Source organism: Ictidomys tridecemlineatus, chromosome 5 (assembly GCF_052094955.1).
Source record: "Ictidomys tridecemlineatus isolate mIctTri1 chromosome 5, mIctTri1.hap1, whole genome shotgun sequence".
Lineage (NCBI taxonomy): Eukaryota > Metazoa > Chordata > Mammalia > Rodentia > Sciuridae > Ictidomys > Ictidomys tridecemlineatus.
The window spans coordinates 51,115,603-51,132,372 of NC_135481.1; the positions used below are offsets into that span (position 1 = coordinate 51,115,603).

Sequence of the window (16,770 nt, forward strand, 5' to 3'; positions counted from 1 at the left end):
CACATCAGCTACTGATCTAAAAATCAGATATGTAGCCTTCCTAACCTTACTCATGGTGGGATAAAAAGTATCCTTTGACTCCAGTTCACCTAAATCTATAAACTACTCTTAATTTTGAGTCACCTGATTTTATTTTGCCATTTCCCCAATCTATACTTTGCCATTATGTTGCTGCATTTAATCTCTGCTTAGAATAGTCAAAATGAAATAAATAATTCAAATTTGTTTGTTCAAAATAAAAGAGGAGTTAAACATTTTCCCTAACTCTACCCTTATTAAGCTTTTAAAGATTTGCTCAGCAAAGTATTGCTGATGGCTGATAATCAGTGCACTGGGCTGCAGTACTCTCAAACAATGCCTTCCAGTCTCTACTGTATAGACAATGCAGAGCTAGTGGTACAGGGGGTTTGGGGTATAGAAATTATGGTGGTAAATGTGTAATATATTTTCTAGAAGCATTTCCACTTCATGGAGATACAATATTAAGACCATAGCAAGCCACTTATGGAAAGTGAGAAAGTTTTATTTATCAAAAAAGCCTACACTATACAGAAAATTGAAAACTGTATATAAAGAAATTTCTAAAACAAAGTTTTATTTGTAAGATTATTTACATATCTGAGGTCCATATTTAAAAGGCATGCCCCCCCAGGTCTAATATAGACAAAAAAAAAAAAAAAGAGTCTATGCTAACATACTTGGGAAGAGGTCTACTGTGGTATTTCCCAGTACATGACATAAACCAACTGAAGAAACCCCTAGAAGATAACTTCCTTGTGCAGAAGTTTTATAATCTTGGTTTTGATGATTTTTGAAGGTAAGAAATAAAATCAAACTGACTTCTATTGGGATACAATATGGCCTGTAGTTAGTAATTACAATCATAATGCTTCTGCTCCATGTGGGGACAGAATAATTTGCACACATGCTGTTTCCTATATCAATATAATTACTACATTTTGTTTTTTTCTTTTTTTGTGCTGGAAATGGAGTCCAGGCCTTTCCTTTTGCTAGGAAAGTGCTCTACCACTGAGCTAACACCCCACTATCTTATTAAGAAAAACTGTTGTCTTTAAACCTTTAAAATATATAATAATCCATTTCCTCAATATTAAAAAAAAGTTCATATTTAAAGACGAGCAAAAAAATCCATAAGGTCACTTTCTTCCTTTACACCTACTTAAATGCAAATGCCGATAGCTTTTGATTTGTAGAAAGATCTAAGGGTTTTTGCTTTTTAGGCAAATTCAGATTCTCCTTTGCTGCTTCCTTCTGGTTTTCTGCTTCAAGACTTTCATCAGCTGCATGTTTTCGCTTCTTTCCTTCAGTTTCATCACTTGGAGTTCCTCCCTTGGCCTTGTTAGTCCATGCCTTTGGAAAATATTGGGGGAGAAAAGACTTTTTACTAATAACAAGGAAATAGGATGGGAGTTATTACTTTTCTAGGAACACTTACATATATGTATATGTATATACACACACACACATATATATATATATATATATATATATATAAAGTTGTCACTTGAATTGTTAAGTTAATCATTAAAGGTTCTAATTGTTAACAAATCTTTTATTCTCTGGGAGAAAATATTTGCAAACTGTCCACCTGACAAGGTGTGATATTCAGAATACTTAAAGAACTCAGAAAACTCAATAGCAAAAAACCCATTAAAAAATGGGCAATAGATTCTAAATAGACATTTCTCAAAAGAAGACATATAAATGGCAAACAGGCATACGAAAAAATGTTCAACATCACTAATCAGGAAAATTTAAATTAAAACTACAATGAGATATCACTTTACCCTAAGAAGAATGGCTATTATCAAAAAGACCAAGAATAACAAATGCTGGAGAGGCAGTGGAGATAAAGGAAAGCTTTTACACTGTTGGTGGGAATTTAAATTAGCACAATCACTACTGAAAACAGTATGGAGGTTTAAAAATAGAACTGCCACATGATCCAGTCATTCTGCTACTCAGTATATAAAGGAAATGAAATCAGTATATTGAAGAGATATCTGTACTCTCATATTCACTAAAGCATGATTCATAATAGCTAAGAAATAAAAACAAGTGAAGTGTCTGTGAATAAATAGATAAAGAAAATATAGTACATATACATACACAATGGAATACTACTGAACCATAAGAAAGAATAATAGCTGTCACTTGTGGCGACATGGTTGGAACTGAAGATCTTTTTTTCTCTTTGGTACCATGGATTCAACCTAGGGAGTGCTTAACCACTGAGCTACGTCCCAGCCCTTTTTGTTTCTATTTTGAGATAGGGTCTCTTTAAGTTGCTTAGGGCCTCACTAAGTTGCTGAGGCTGGCTTTGAACTTGGTTTCTACCTCCCTCAGACTCCTGATCAGCTGGGATTACAGGTGTCTGCCCAGCTGGGCACAGAAAGACAGGTACTGCAGAATATCATTCATATATGGAATTTAGAAAAGCTAGAAATGTAGATCAGTGGTAGAATGCTTGCCTAAAATTCATAAGGTCCTGGGTTTGATGCCCTGCACCACAAAAACAAAACAAATATATAAATACATTAAAATTTTAAAAAGCTGATCTCATAGAAGTTGAAAATGGAATGGTGATTACTGGAGGCCAGGAAGATTAGGGGCTGGGGAAAGAATAGGAAAATGTTTATCAATTGGTACTAAACTATAGATGGCTAGAAAAAAGGAGTACTCTTGAACAGGAGAGTAACTAGATACAATAATAATGTACTGTACATTTCAAAAAGCTCAAAGAAAGGATTTTGAAAGTTTTCTTCACAATTGATAAAAGAGATAAATGCTTAACCTGGTTTAAACACTACACAAGGCTTATATGTATTGAATCATCATGTCGTCCCATTAATATATAAGATTTTTGTTTTCATGCATCCCTTAAATCAATTTTATTTAAAAATTTAAAAACAAAACTCGATGGACATCATTACCCTAGGTAGATGTATGACTGCATGTGGTGCAATGCTACATCATGTACAACCAGAGAAATGAAAAGTTGTGCTTCAATTGTAAAAAATGAATCAAAATTCATTCTGCTCCTATATACCTAGTTAAAATAAATTTTTTTTAAAAAAAATTTTAATTGGAGAACACATTAAAAATTTTGCATTCTATTTCTGTTATTTCAATCTAAATTCTTCTTGTATTTAACCATATTAAATGCAAATAATAAAACTGCAGGAACTTTTTGAGATAATTGTGATTTACTTGGGATTATAGGAAAGATCCCAAGCAGCCTTTACCTAATTTTCCCAAGTGGTAACATCTTGCAAAACTACAGCACAATTAGCACAATCAGGGTGTTGACATTGATACAATCATCAGTTTTCCTTTTACTTATTTGTATGGGTATATCCATTTAATTTTATTGTAGGAATGTGCATTTTCCAAAGTCAAAATACAGAAGAGTTCTATCGCCACAAAGATCCCTCTTGTTTCCCACTCCACTAAATTTCTATACAGGTTCCAACCCCAAGCAACCACTATTCTGTTATACATCCCTATCACATTGCCAATTTACAAATGTTAAATAAATGAGTTATATAGTATGTATTATTTTATGATTGATTTTTAGTCACTCTGAAAAAGTCAAATAACATCCACATCTATGAAGTCTCATTTAATCTATAATAGTTCCTTTCCTCTTACTGTATTTTTCTGGCCATTTATTTCTTTGAATATAAAGGAGACATTTGACCTGTAGAATTTGCTACATTAATAAACTGGATTAAAGAGAACATTTAGCATTTACCTTAAAAATATTGACTACATCATGATCAAAATGGTTCAAGAAGAAAAAAAAATGTTGACTTCATTTTTAAATATTCAAAAACATAATCACAGGTGGGGATACAGCTCAGTGGCAGAGTATCTGTCTAGCATGTACAAGGCCCTGATCCCTGGCACTACAAAACACCCTACAAAAAACCAGAACTGATCACAACTTTTGCCCCATCTCTTCCCCTTTTGCAATAAAAGGTCTTATACATTCATCTGCTAATTTATCTAATCCTTGAGAATTTTAATCCCTTTATAATAGTTAACAAAAATAAGACACACAAAACTACTAAAGAAGTTCTAAATGAGGTTAGAAGTGATTAGACCAGTTTCTAGTTTCCTCATTAAACAATACCTTCATTCATAAAACCCAATTCATTAAAGCAAGTATCTGTCAGTAGGTGCCCATGTGGCACAATGCTTCCCTAGGGAAGTGAAGCCTGAGGATTCTTGGTATACCAGACACATTCCTTTCCTCGTTTCTTCACAGTGCAGCAATTCACAGGAGGTGTAAGCCACCAGACTTAATTTACAATGAAATGTATTTTCCTCCCATCAAAAGGAGAATACTCATGTGTAAGTAGATAGAATTTGTTAAAATTCTACTTGCAAGGACCCTGAGGTAGTAGTCTGAAAGTATGAGTTAACTTTGTATTCAATTTTCCAAACATAGAAAAAGGCATTTCTATAAGAATTTTTTAAGCCTGGAAAATTCAGTTAGATCTCAATCTCCAGGGTCTGGGATTATGGCTCAGTGGTAGAGCACTTGCCTAGCACTCGTGAGGCACTGGATTCCCAAGCATCAAATAACAAACTATATAAAATAAAGGTACTGTGTCCATCTACAACTAAAAAAATATTAAAAAAAAAAAATCGTCAATCTCAGCACAATTTTCCTTACCTTTCTTTCTTCAGTTGACAATACTCTAAACCGAATCATTCCTTCTTTTATTATGTCTGCTTCATCTGAAAAGTCAGGATTGTCAGTCAAAATATTACTTCTGTTTTCTTCCAGCCACATTTGGAACCCAGTCTTTGGCCTAAAATAGTAATTATGAAATAAATTTATGCTTGATATACAGCTTAAAGTACTTTATGGCTTTTTAAATTAGCAATTAACAATTCATTTTTTTGCAAACCTATATAAAGAGAGACAATTATCTCTGTTAATATTCATATTACTTCAAACTGACTGGAGACTGCTGGATTAATTAAATGACAAAATCTACTACAAGGCCAATTCAAAAGGATTACCCACATTTGTACTTTCTAAGTGCAGCAACAACCTTAATGTCATACTTGGAACTTTTTATGAATGCTGACAGGCTCAAGGTCTCCAAGCTCACTTAGCCCCTCTGGTATGATAAAACTCTTCCAACTGTCCTTAGAAGGCTCTTTCTCCATTTCCAACGACAGCTATTTGAAATCTTTCTGATTTCTCTCAAGCCCCTTTCCCATTGTCTCACCCTTGTGCTCACAGCTGACCTGGGTCCTCCCCTGTATTATCTTTATGTAAAGCATGGACAAAAATCACACTTGTAAATTTTACTAGATTCTGCTTGTGACACAGATTGTCTTTAGGTCTTAAATAAAAGTTTAATATAGCCATTTGATAATTTCTGTGCACTTATTTCTGCCAGTCATTGTTCTAAATGCTTTATGTGCACATTATCTCATTGATATAGCAACAACCCTATGAATACTTGGGAACAATTAGTTATTTCCATTCCACAGATGAGGAAATTGAGGCTTAGAGAGATGAAATAACTTACCCCACATTAGAGATAGTAAAAGTTAGACCTGAGACTCAAAAGCCAGGCAGTTTGACACCAGAGACCCCCCATTTAACCCAACAGCTATTTTATCTTTCACTATGCTGAAGCTGAATAGATTCTAAATGACGAGTTTAAATATACAACAAAGATACCAGTGTAAAATGTTAATGATAAAAATGTTGTGTCCCCCCCCACCCCACAATACTAAGGATTGAACCCAGGGGTGCACCACAGAGACACATCCAAAGCCCTTTTTTAAAATTTGAGACAGGGTCTAAGTTGCAGAAGCAAGCCTTGAACTTGCAATCCTTCTACCTCAGTTTCCTGAGTCACTGGATTACAGATGTGCACCACCATACCCAACAATACCAAGTTTAAAATACCAAATTATTTTAAAATATTAATATTAATTGGGTGACTATAACCATTTGTCCAATTTCTGAAAATATAGATCCCAAGTAATCTTTTAATGTAATTCTTTTTCCAGAAAAATAATACAAACAAAAATCAATGCTAAAATAAACGCTGAACAAAGATTCTTGAATTTGCAGAAAATAGTAAAGACTTATTTTAATTAAATTTGGAGAAATGTCACAAGTCTAATAATATACAATCATCTGCCTCTAAATAGAAGTTTTAATTTTTTTAAAAAAGTATTTCTCTTCTGATTTATTTTTTCAATATCTGTGACAGAATATTTGGTTAAAAATGGTAATGCCTTGGGGCTGGGGTTATAGCTCAGTGGTAGTGATTGCCTCTAATGCATGATGCCCTGAGTTTGATCCTCACCACCATATAAAAATAAATAAATAAAAATAAAGATGCTGCATCCATCTACAACAACAAAAAATATTCTTTAAAAAATGATAATGGCCTTAATGATATTCCAAAAGATATGTTTTCTGTGTAATCAGTTAATATGAAAAGATGAATTACTGGGGCTGGGGTTGTGGCTCAGTGGTAGAGCATTTGCCTATCATGTGTGAGGCCCTGGGTTCAATTCTCAGTACTACATATAAATAAATAAATACAATAAAGGTATTGTGTCAACTACAACTAAGAAATATTAAAAAAAAGATGAATTATCAAATTTTTTTTTGTGGTACAGAGGATTGAACCCAGTCATCCCATATACTAGGTACACATTCCACCACTGAGCTACATCCTCAACCCTGTCTCAACTTCCTTAAATAATAAAACTTTCACTATTTAAGATCTAAATCAAATTCAGAACAAAATGGGAAATAATCATGAATTAAAACCACAGGTACTATAAGATCCAATTATCCCAACACACTGAGGAGTATTTATCCAAAAGAATTAAAATCAGCATACTACAGTGATATATCCACATCAATGCTTACAGCAGAAAAATTCACAACAGCCAAGTTATCGGACCAGCTCAGATGTCTGTCATTAGATGAATGGATTAAGAAAATGTAGTATATATATATATACAATGGAATTATGCTCAGCCTTAAGAATGCAATTATGGCATTTGCTAGTAAATGAATGGAAAAGGAGAACATCATGCTAAGTGAAATAAGCCAGACTCAAGGTCAAATGTTTCTCTCATATGTGGAAGCTTCAGCAAAACAAAGGGAAAGGGGAGGAGGTGATCAGATATCATAAAGATATAGAAAAGATCAGTGGAACAGGAGATCAAGAGGGAGGGAGGAGAAAAGAAGGGTGAGAAAGGGGAGGAAATATATAATAAATTTAACGAAATTATCTTATGTGCATGTATAAATATACCAAGTGAATTCCACTTTTATGTAGGTCTATAAAGCACCAATCAAAAATAAACAAGTGAAAGGAAGACCAGTAGACTAAAGGAAGGAGAATAGGGGGAGGCAAAAGAGGGAGACACCAGGGATTGAAATGGAATTCCATGCATGTATGGTTTTGTCCAAATGAACCCAACTATTATTATTTTTTTTAGAGAGAGGGAGAGAGAGAGAGAGAGAGAGAGAGAATTTTTTTTAATATTTATTTTTTAGTTATTGGCAGGCACAACATCTTTGTTTATATGTGGTGCTGAGGATCGAACCCAGGCCGCATACATGCCAGGAGAGCGCGCTACCGCTTGAGCCACATCCCCAGCCCCCCAACTATTATTTATAATGATAATGTACTAATAAAAGAAGGAAAAAAAAAGAATTATCCCTGAAAAATACAAAAACAAGCTATTCCCTTTATTAAACTGGTTAATATAAAGTCATTAGAAAAATTAGATAATGCATTTAATCAATGCATTTAAAACAAATCGAGAAAGCAGAGATCAAAATATTTAGAAGGCCATGTGTCATGGTGTATGCCTGTAGTCCCCACTATTTGGGAGGCTGAGATAAGAGGATCACTTGGATCCAAGAGTTTGAGACCAGACTGAACAACACCGTGAGATCCCCTCTCAAAAAAAAAAAAAAAAAAAATTTAGTAACACACTGTGTTGATGAGTAAAGAAGATATGGGCAAACAGAAACACTTACATTAATAGTGGTATATAATAAGACATCATTGTAGAACAATTTTGCATTATCTATAAAATTATTAATATTAGTGCATATTAATTTGAACTATATTCGTTGCAATACTATTCATACTAGCAAAAGTCTAACAACCACTTTTCTGTCCACATGAAGAGATCTAAATGAATTAGGACTTATCTATTCAATGGATGTTAAAAATTAAAGAAGTTCTTTATGATCTGTAAAAGCTATTAAGTAAAAAAAAGTAAGGTCTGTTATCATTTGTGTAAAAATTTTAAAAAACAAACAAATGTATCTGCACATGCAAAGAATAATTTTGGAAAGCTACATAAGAAATGTGTTACAATGATTGTTTTTGGAAAGAGAAATGGGTGACTAGGAAAGAGATTTATTTTCCATGATTTATCTTTTTGTATCTTTTGCTGTCTACCTTCCAGTATAACTACATTATTAAAAAACAAATAAAACATGAATTATAAAATAGTGTCCCAATAAAATGAATGTGCAATTTAGAACTTAGAAGTTTATTAAGGCAAATTATAATAAGTAAACAGCCATTGGTCAATATTTTTTTATGTCACAAGTATTTAAATACCCACTATCGGTGATTATAATAATAGTTGTAAAAATTTGTACTTTGAATAATGGGTGCCTACTGTATGCTTTTTTTCTGGGATACTTAGAATACAAGTCTCCCTATTACTGACCTTTGATTTTCAGTGTTTTGGGGACAGATAGCTGGGGTTTCAGATGATTCATTTTTAGGATTTTCTTCTTTCACTTCCTCAGTCTTACTGGCTTGAGAAGTTCTTTTCTGGAAATAGGATGCTGCAGATGCCTATAAAAAAACAAACATCTTAAGTATCACATGTAGCATTTTATGTTACAAGAAAGTTCTGAAATATGTGAAGAAACATTTATAATTATTTATTATTTAGAAGTATTATACCAACAAATAAATCTTGAGTTCTCAGTTGAAATTAACATTTACACACATAAAATCAAGAAAAAAAAGTACTTTATTTCATGTTCTGTTTTTCAAATTACATGAAATGGAAAAGAAAAATAATGAATGTATTTAACTGATGAGAATTTTGGGGTGAAGCACATATGAGAGTGGACAGAGTCAGAATACAGAAGAAAGATTAGGTCCGTATACTAGAATAGTCATTAGTAAACAGGGATATGATTCAGAACCTCCTGGGAGGTATTTCTAAAATATAAGTAGATAGCTAAGTCCCTGGGGATAGGGATGTGTGTGTGTGTGTGTGTGTGTGTGTGTGTGTGAGAGAGAGAGAGAGAGAGAGAGAGAGAGAGAGAGAGAGAGAGAGAGAGAGAGAGAGAGAAACACACACACAATATTCTGGAACAAAACCATAATTAAATCCATTTCCATACTAGAATGATGAAAGACTGGTTCCTCCAATCCTATACCTGAAACAGCAAACAACGTTGAAGACAAACAGTTCACATGCACTTCACTGAAGATGTGGGGAGATGAAACACTACCTGCTTAGACTTTGGCTTTGGAATCAGAGGTTTTATAACTGGAGACCTTTCATTATTTGCTGCCCGATTAAGTGCAGAAGATTTCTTGGATGATTTGTTCATACTGTCCAAAATATTAGTTGAACGTGTTGAATTCAATGACACAGCTGGCTCTTTGGAACTGGCTAATACCTAAGAGCAAACTAATGTTAGCACTTTATGTTTAAAGAAGAAAACAAAAATTCTAAGAGGTTTATTTTTCCTTTAAATTTCTGTTAAGTTTACATTTTGGTCTCATCTTTGGAAATGAATACATATGATTCAAATTAAGATTGATGCATATATTCTCAAATAACATCTCAAAGAAAAACATCGAGTATCTTTTAAAACCATTGGTATATAATTAGAAAATATAATTGGTTCAGATGTGAACCAGGGCTGCTTTCTTCTTTGTTTTCATAAAGGTAAGTCTTCCGTGCTTCTAAAGAGGGTCATCTGATCATTTGGAAATATTTTTTGTATAGTCATGTATTTAACAGAAAATAATGCTGGAAAAAAATTTACCTTGAAGGGGTTTACTCGTCCTTGGTTGCTAGAGATAACTGCACCTTTCACAAGAAAGAAACCTTCACTTAATCATGGCAAAAACTAGATGACTTATGACTTTTAATACTAGAAGAAATATTTAAATCTGTATTATATGAAAGCAAAGGCACTTTGCAACTTTAAAACTTAGTAACAAATATGGATGACTTTTGTCCTACTTCCCCAGGCAAAATAATCTCAGATGGGAACTACCTAACTTGCCACTGTGAAATATACCTGATATGTACAGACCTATCCTTTTCTCCCATTACTATTACCTTATTTTAACTAAGGTTAGTAATCCCTTTATTCTGGATTCCACCCCCTCCTGCTTTGTCAAGAAACTTGACCTATCAATCCATTTTTCATCTTTGGCTTTTTCCTGTTATAGTATCCTCAAGTTTCTCAATAAACAAAAAAAGATACCCCACATTCCTTACAGCCACCACTTTCACTTTCCATCCTATCCAACCAAATTTTTCAAAAGTTGTCAGCACTGCTATTCCCATTTCCTCCCTGCTCTTATAACCTACCATATAATAATGTAGCTTTCAACCCTATAACCATACAGAATCTCTTCTTGCTAAGGCTCCCAAAAATCTCTGTATGATCAAATATGGTAGATACTTTTCAATCATCTTATTTGACCTCTCAGTGGTATTCCATAATCGTGGAATATTCCTTTCTTCTTCATACTTCCCTTGACTTCTGAGATATGACAACCCCTGAGTTAGCTCCTTTCTCCTTGGACCAATGTGCTCATTCTCTTTCAACAGTTCCCCCTATTCCTCTATTTGATGCTGACACGTTGGGGTTTTCCTAGGCCTAAGTTCATTTTTCTTCTTGTTTCATATACTCTCCCAAAGTGTGCTCACCCATGTCCTGGTTTAAATTGCTTTGCTACTCCCAGTTATTTTAATGTACATTATCTAAGCCAGACTACTTTCCTAAATTTCTGATCCAAATATCCAACTGTCTGTGTAACATTTTATGTATCTCATAATTCATCATCATACTATCTAAATCTGATTTTCCCTCATGTTTCCTGACTCAGTAAGTGGTATCACCATTCAATCAACTATTCAAGAAACAAGTCACCAGCTGCAGGGGCTCAGGCTGTGATCCCAGCGATTTGGGAGGCTGAGGTAGGAAGATTGTGAGTTTGAGGTCAGTCTCAGTAACTTAGTGAGACCCCGTCTTAAAGGACTAGAGATGTTGCTCAGTGGTAAAGTGATCCTGGGTTCAATCCCCAGTACCAGAAAAAACAAAATAAAAACAAAAATACCTAAGAGTCATTCTTACACTCTGAACTCCTGTACTCTCCACATCAGAAACACCTCTATGCTCTACCCATTCTTTCAACCAACACCATCACCACCCTAGTCCAAGCCACTATTCAATCTCACTTGGACTGCTTCAGCAGTTTTTGTAAACCCATTCCTCCTCCTCAGCTGTATGCCAGGCTATGCCCCTGCTTAAAACCTCTAACAGCCTCCCAGTGTCCTTATGATAAATATCAAAATCCTTAATATGGCCTACTATGCCTGCAGAATTTCTCTCCTGCCCAAACCCCTTCAGCACCACTTTCTCCTTGCTCCCTGCACTCTTTGTAACTTCCTCTACTCCTGCTCCTGTTCACCTTTGCCTGGCTGACATTCATCCCTCCAGTTTCTGCTTTAAACACTCCTTGAGACCTTCTTTGGGATCTCGACCACTGACTGGGTTATGGTCAACTGCTATATGTTCTTTTAATAATATATACATGTTTGTAAAGTTAATATTTTTACATAAGTTAATATATGTACACAATTTTAAAAGCATGAAATGTAAATAGTTTTAAAAGTCATATGGCAGTGGAAGTTTGTTTTTTTTTTTTTTTTGGGGGGGTGGTACTAGGGATTGAACTCAGGGGGGCTTGACCACAGAGACATATGACATATCCCCAATCCTATTTTATATTTTATTTAGAGACTGGGTCTCACTGAGTTGCTAAGGCTTCGCTTTTTCGGAGGCTGGCCTTGAACTCACGATCCTCCTGCCTTTGCCTCCCCAGCCACTGGGAGTACAGGCATCAGTATAAGTTTTAGATTAAAAAAAAAAAAAAACCCAGCAGTCCCCTATTCCAACCTTCCCTATCTCCCAGTCCCACTTCTCAAAGGCAACTACTTTCAACTGTTTCTCCAGCATCCTCAATGTCTCCTTAGTGATTTGCACATCTGTCTTCAACATGTTGTGCCAGCTAATCTGGAAAAGCATTAAGGCAGGGATCAACCATGCATGTCTGCTTGAGTCCTATACCATCATTTAGCAAAATATCTAGCACACAACAGACATTTTAATAAATGTGTTCAACGATCAGTTTCACAAACTTCTCTGATAAAAACAAAAACAAAGCAAGTTCTGAAAGGGAAGGTGTTTTGTGATTTAAAAAAAAAATCCTTTAAAAAACTATCTGTAAAATTTCCTTGACATTACAAATTTACAAATATTTCTCACCTGACTTAATAGCTGACACATCAGAGGAATTTGAACTTTTGGCAAATGAGTTCTGCACTATAATTAAAATAAAAAAATACAATATAAATGAGGAAAATAATCATACTTGATAGTCAACAATCAGACAACAAGGATGCCTTGAAAAAGTATGGGAATTCAATTTTTAGCCTAGAAAATATATCTCACCATGCTTATGTAGTTCTGGTTTTTCTTTTGTATCATCAGCTTCTTCCTTATCCTCAGCATCTTGTTCAATTTGATTTCTGGGCCTTGGCTGGCTCCACTCTGTAGCAGTATTACTGTAACTAAAGGCAACAATATTATTCAATAACAAGCTAGTCAGAGACCAACTTAATATTCAGAATGGTAAAGGAAAATTCAAATGATTAAGTAGATTTTACCCAGCATTCAGCTTTTCCCTGAAATCTTCTTCTTCCTCCTCTTCTGCCTGGGTTGCTGCCAATTCAGCTGCCTTCTCTACAGCAAGTTCGCTAAGTTTTTGGGCCAATAGTAATTTCCGAGAGCGAGAAGCATATTTAATGGCTAAATTCACAGCATTTTGAGTCATTAGATCAGCAAGTTCCACACAACGAAATTCTCGCTCCAGTTTACAGGAAAGCTAACCCAAAAGGGGGAAAATCACATTAGATTAAGCAGAACTTTTAAAACACACTGATACTACTAGCAAAACAGAGAAAAGAGTTTTCTAGATACCTTATCTCATTGATGTAAGATGCACACTTTTACATATTTTACATCTCTAAAATTGGAAAGCATTTTACAATAAATGGCTGCATTTTTCCCTTCTTTCTCAGTGGCTTAAATGAAGAAAATAATGTAAAAAAAATTTACAATTAAAAGCTTAGGTTTGATGAAATATAATTTTAAGTTGTGAATTGCAAGGAAAGTAAAAAAATTGCTTAAAATTTAAATGTGGCTCTCTTTAAGTTTATTTTCCATCAGCCACCCACCCAAATAGGGTAATAAGTTCAAAGAAAAAATAACTGTAAAAAGAATCCATCATTACTTTGCTCAGAACTAGCAAATAAATAATAGTAAGCATATTTGGTGGGAAGAAGTTCTATGATCTTCAATGATCAGAAACAATTATATAGCTTCTAAATTAACATTATTTCATTTTGTTTTATTTTTCATGCTTACAATATTAAAAAGAATATTCATGTAAAATGTCTTTAGAAAACACTGACTCTTCTCCATTTTTTGAATTTTCAAAATTTAAAGTAGGACAACTCTAGTTCAAAGTCAAGCACACTCTTGATACTTTGAAGACCCTCAAGGGTCTTGTAATTAGAAGAAGTTTATTACTTACATATCCCACATCTGATCTATTAGCATAGAAGCTCTAGAATGTCCTCAAGATTTCTGATATCATTTATCTGCAAAAAGTAATTCCTTTTTCTTCTCCCTTTTGTTTCTTTTGTACTAGGGATTGAACCCAGGAGCGCTTTACCACTGAGCTAGTTCCCAGCCCTTTTTATTTTTTATTTTGAGACAGGGAAACTATTTAAGTTTCTTAGGACCTCACTAAATTGCTGAGGCTGGTTTTGAACTTGTAATCCTTCTGCCTCAGCCTCCCAAGTTACAAGCATGCACCACTGCATCCAGATGTATGCAGTAATTCTTAAACCGAGTGGAACTCTGCCTCACAGTATTTGGAAAAGAAAGGAAGACATGGTCATTGCCCTCAAAGGCTGACAGTCTAGCCAAGTCCAGAAGAGGAAAAATATATATTCTTTCCCATAAACCAACGCGGAGGACATAATCATATGAACTTTAAGATACTTATACCAAAAACAAATATACTTAAAGTATACAATGCACCAAATCTGGCCACTGGCTATAGCAAACTTTTACTACATGTAGGTAACTCAAAGACAGTAATGGGCATAGCCAAAATACCACCCAACCCTGCAGATCTAAAACCAGCTCAAACCCAAAATGAAGTATGGTTTGTACAGGAACCAGAGCACAGGTTCTCAAACTTTATTAAGCTTCACAGTTACCTGGAGAGCCTGCTATAAAACACAGGTTGGTAAGTAAAAGCAAAAGGGATGTAGCATGAGCTACATCCAAAGTCTATGTCAGCCTGTGATCTCAGCCACAAAGTAATGTTTTTAAATATTTTAACTGAAACATCAAGTGGGAAACAGAATTTGTAAGGGAGAAAAACACCACCAGATAAAATTTGAGAATTCCTCTTAAGAAATTCAACATATAGAAAAGCATTAACTTTCATTTTTCAATATATTTATTGAACTCACCGCAAGCATTTTCATTAAAAGTTCCTGTTGCTCTTTTGTTGCTTGATTTTTAGTGCTCTCTTCATATTCATAACCATTTTTAGCTAAGTACTCAAGGTGGTTGTGAAATAAAACTGAACGCCAAAATTGTTCCTACAAAAATGGATAAAATTACTTAAAGCCAAACATTACTTTAACATCAGGCAAATGTTAAATACTTATCTCAAGATACCAGTTTTTGAATAAAATATTTTCCGAAATTCTTTCTTTATTTTATAATTCAAATTCCAATGCAATATTACAGCTTGACTTTATCTTTGGTTCTTAAAAATGGAGGATATATGTATATATATGGTACAGTACAGTGTTTTAATTAAATAGTTCCTAGCTATCATGGCTAATGATCTTTTTAGAAGATGATTTGCTTCTCACTTAAAATAACTAACTGCAAGATTTCAAATTATTTATTTATTTATTTATTTTTAATTGTAGACGGACACAATGACTTTATTTTATTTATTTATTTTTATGTGGTGCTGAGGATCAAATCCAGTGCCTCCCCAATGAGCCACACCCCAGCCCTAATTGCAAGATTTTAAATGGCATTTAATGACACAGCGCTAGGATCAAGATGGGGCAAACCAGGTGCTTATTGCACAAAATGTATGGAGGACTTGCCTAATCCTGAGAAGGAGGGCCTTACAAATGGTTATAACCATTTATCTTGTAGATAAAGTCCCTAAAAGCAAATTGAAGAGTACTAAATACTGAACACTAGACATCATAATAATTTAAAATTGTCTGTGTCACATAGATAGTGCACTGTCAAACTCAGAGTGACAAGGTAAGGCTTTCACATACCTCCATTTGTCCTTTCTCAGTTGCCATCTGACAGTATGGAATCTTAAAGGATAATATAGCTATAGCAGGGCGTGGAAGGGTGGGAGGAAACCGAGAACCTTTACAAGGGATGCACCTGTCAGTAAAGGAAAAGTTCTATCATAAAAAACTTCTAATATGTCACAAAAGCTGCTAGAGATACATAATTTTCAAAAGTCAGCAACTCACTTTAGCTTTATTAAATAACAATGACTCAAAATGAAATCAGTCCTCTTTATATTTTTCTTAGCAAACCACCCATTTTAAAAAATCTATGAACTGTGCCATAAATACATGTCATAGAGCTCATGTAATCAGCACTTTATCTTGGATATTCACTTGATCTCATTCATCTGTTACCCATGGCAGAAAAGGTCAAATAAGGGAACAAGATGATGAAATGTCCAAATACAGGTGTTTATTAGATATTGGTGAGAGTGGCACAGGAAATGCAATATCATAAAGTTTTAATCTAGACCCAACTCTGCTAAATCAAAGATTGCCTTTAGATGGTAACACACTTTGCCTAGTTTTTTTTCTGATAAGGCTACGTATAAGACATTTGAAGACACTCATTAGTAAGACTATTAAGGTTATTTAATTAAAAAGAATTCAATACACAGAATAATGTGTATATATGTATGACAATCTAACTTATGCACTCAAAATGATTTCATAAAGAATACCATGATTGTACACTCTACCACACACACATTTTCTATTTTCATAAAGTCATTTTAAAAAACAGTACTTTGGTCAATGCTTTCAAATAGTCATCCACTTAAATTATAGTAGAGGTTTTTTGTCAGAGCTTTAAGTCAAGGAATTCCTGAAGGCTTTTAAATGCAAAATAGAAATTAGGCCCCTGGGTGTAAGATTGTTTTCATAAACATCTCCTACTATTATTAAATGCCCAGTAAAGTAATTAAAAAATTAAGCAGCAGCTGAGTGTGGTGAGGAACACCTACAAACCCAATAATCAGAGGCTGAGGCAGG

The 16,770-nt window shown here is 34.2% G+C and overlaps 1 protein-coding gene across 4 annotated transcripts in view; it reads right to left on the reverse strand.

Annotated features, from left to right (window-relative positions):
- Positions 1-502: 502 nt before the first annotated feature.
- Wdhd1 (WD repeat and HMG-box DNA binding protein 1) overlaps positions 503-16,770 on the reverse strand; it is a 53,944-nt gene continuing 37,676 nt past the window's right edge. For 2 of the 4 annotated variants that reach the window (XM_078049933.1, XM_078049935.1), the window contains exons 17-26: positions 15,757-15,871; positions 14,917-15,048; positions 13,036-13,253; positions 12,821-12,939; positions 12,635-12,691; positions 10,118-10,161; positions 9,575-9,745; positions 8,773-8,903; positions 4,703-4,841; positions 503-1,371 (exon numbers count right to left, since the gene is read on the reverse strand). In XM_078049933.1, coding sequence (XP_077906059.1) covers positions 1,177-1,371; positions 4,703-4,841; positions 8,773-8,903; positions 9,575-9,745; positions 10,118-10,161; positions 12,635-12,691; positions 12,821-12,939; positions 13,036-13,253; positions 14,917-15,048; positions 15,757-15,871 — 1,321 coding nt within the window. In that variant the 3' untranslated portion in view covers positions 503-1,176. The remainder of the gene's footprint in view (positions 1,372-4,702; positions 4,842-8,772; positions 8,904-9,574; positions 9,746-10,117; positions 10,162-12,634; positions 12,692-12,820; positions 12,940-13,035; positions 13,254-14,916; positions 15,049-15,756; positions 15,872-16,770) is intronic. The other 2 variants (XM_021735055.3, XM_078049934.1) reach the window with 2 other exon arrangements.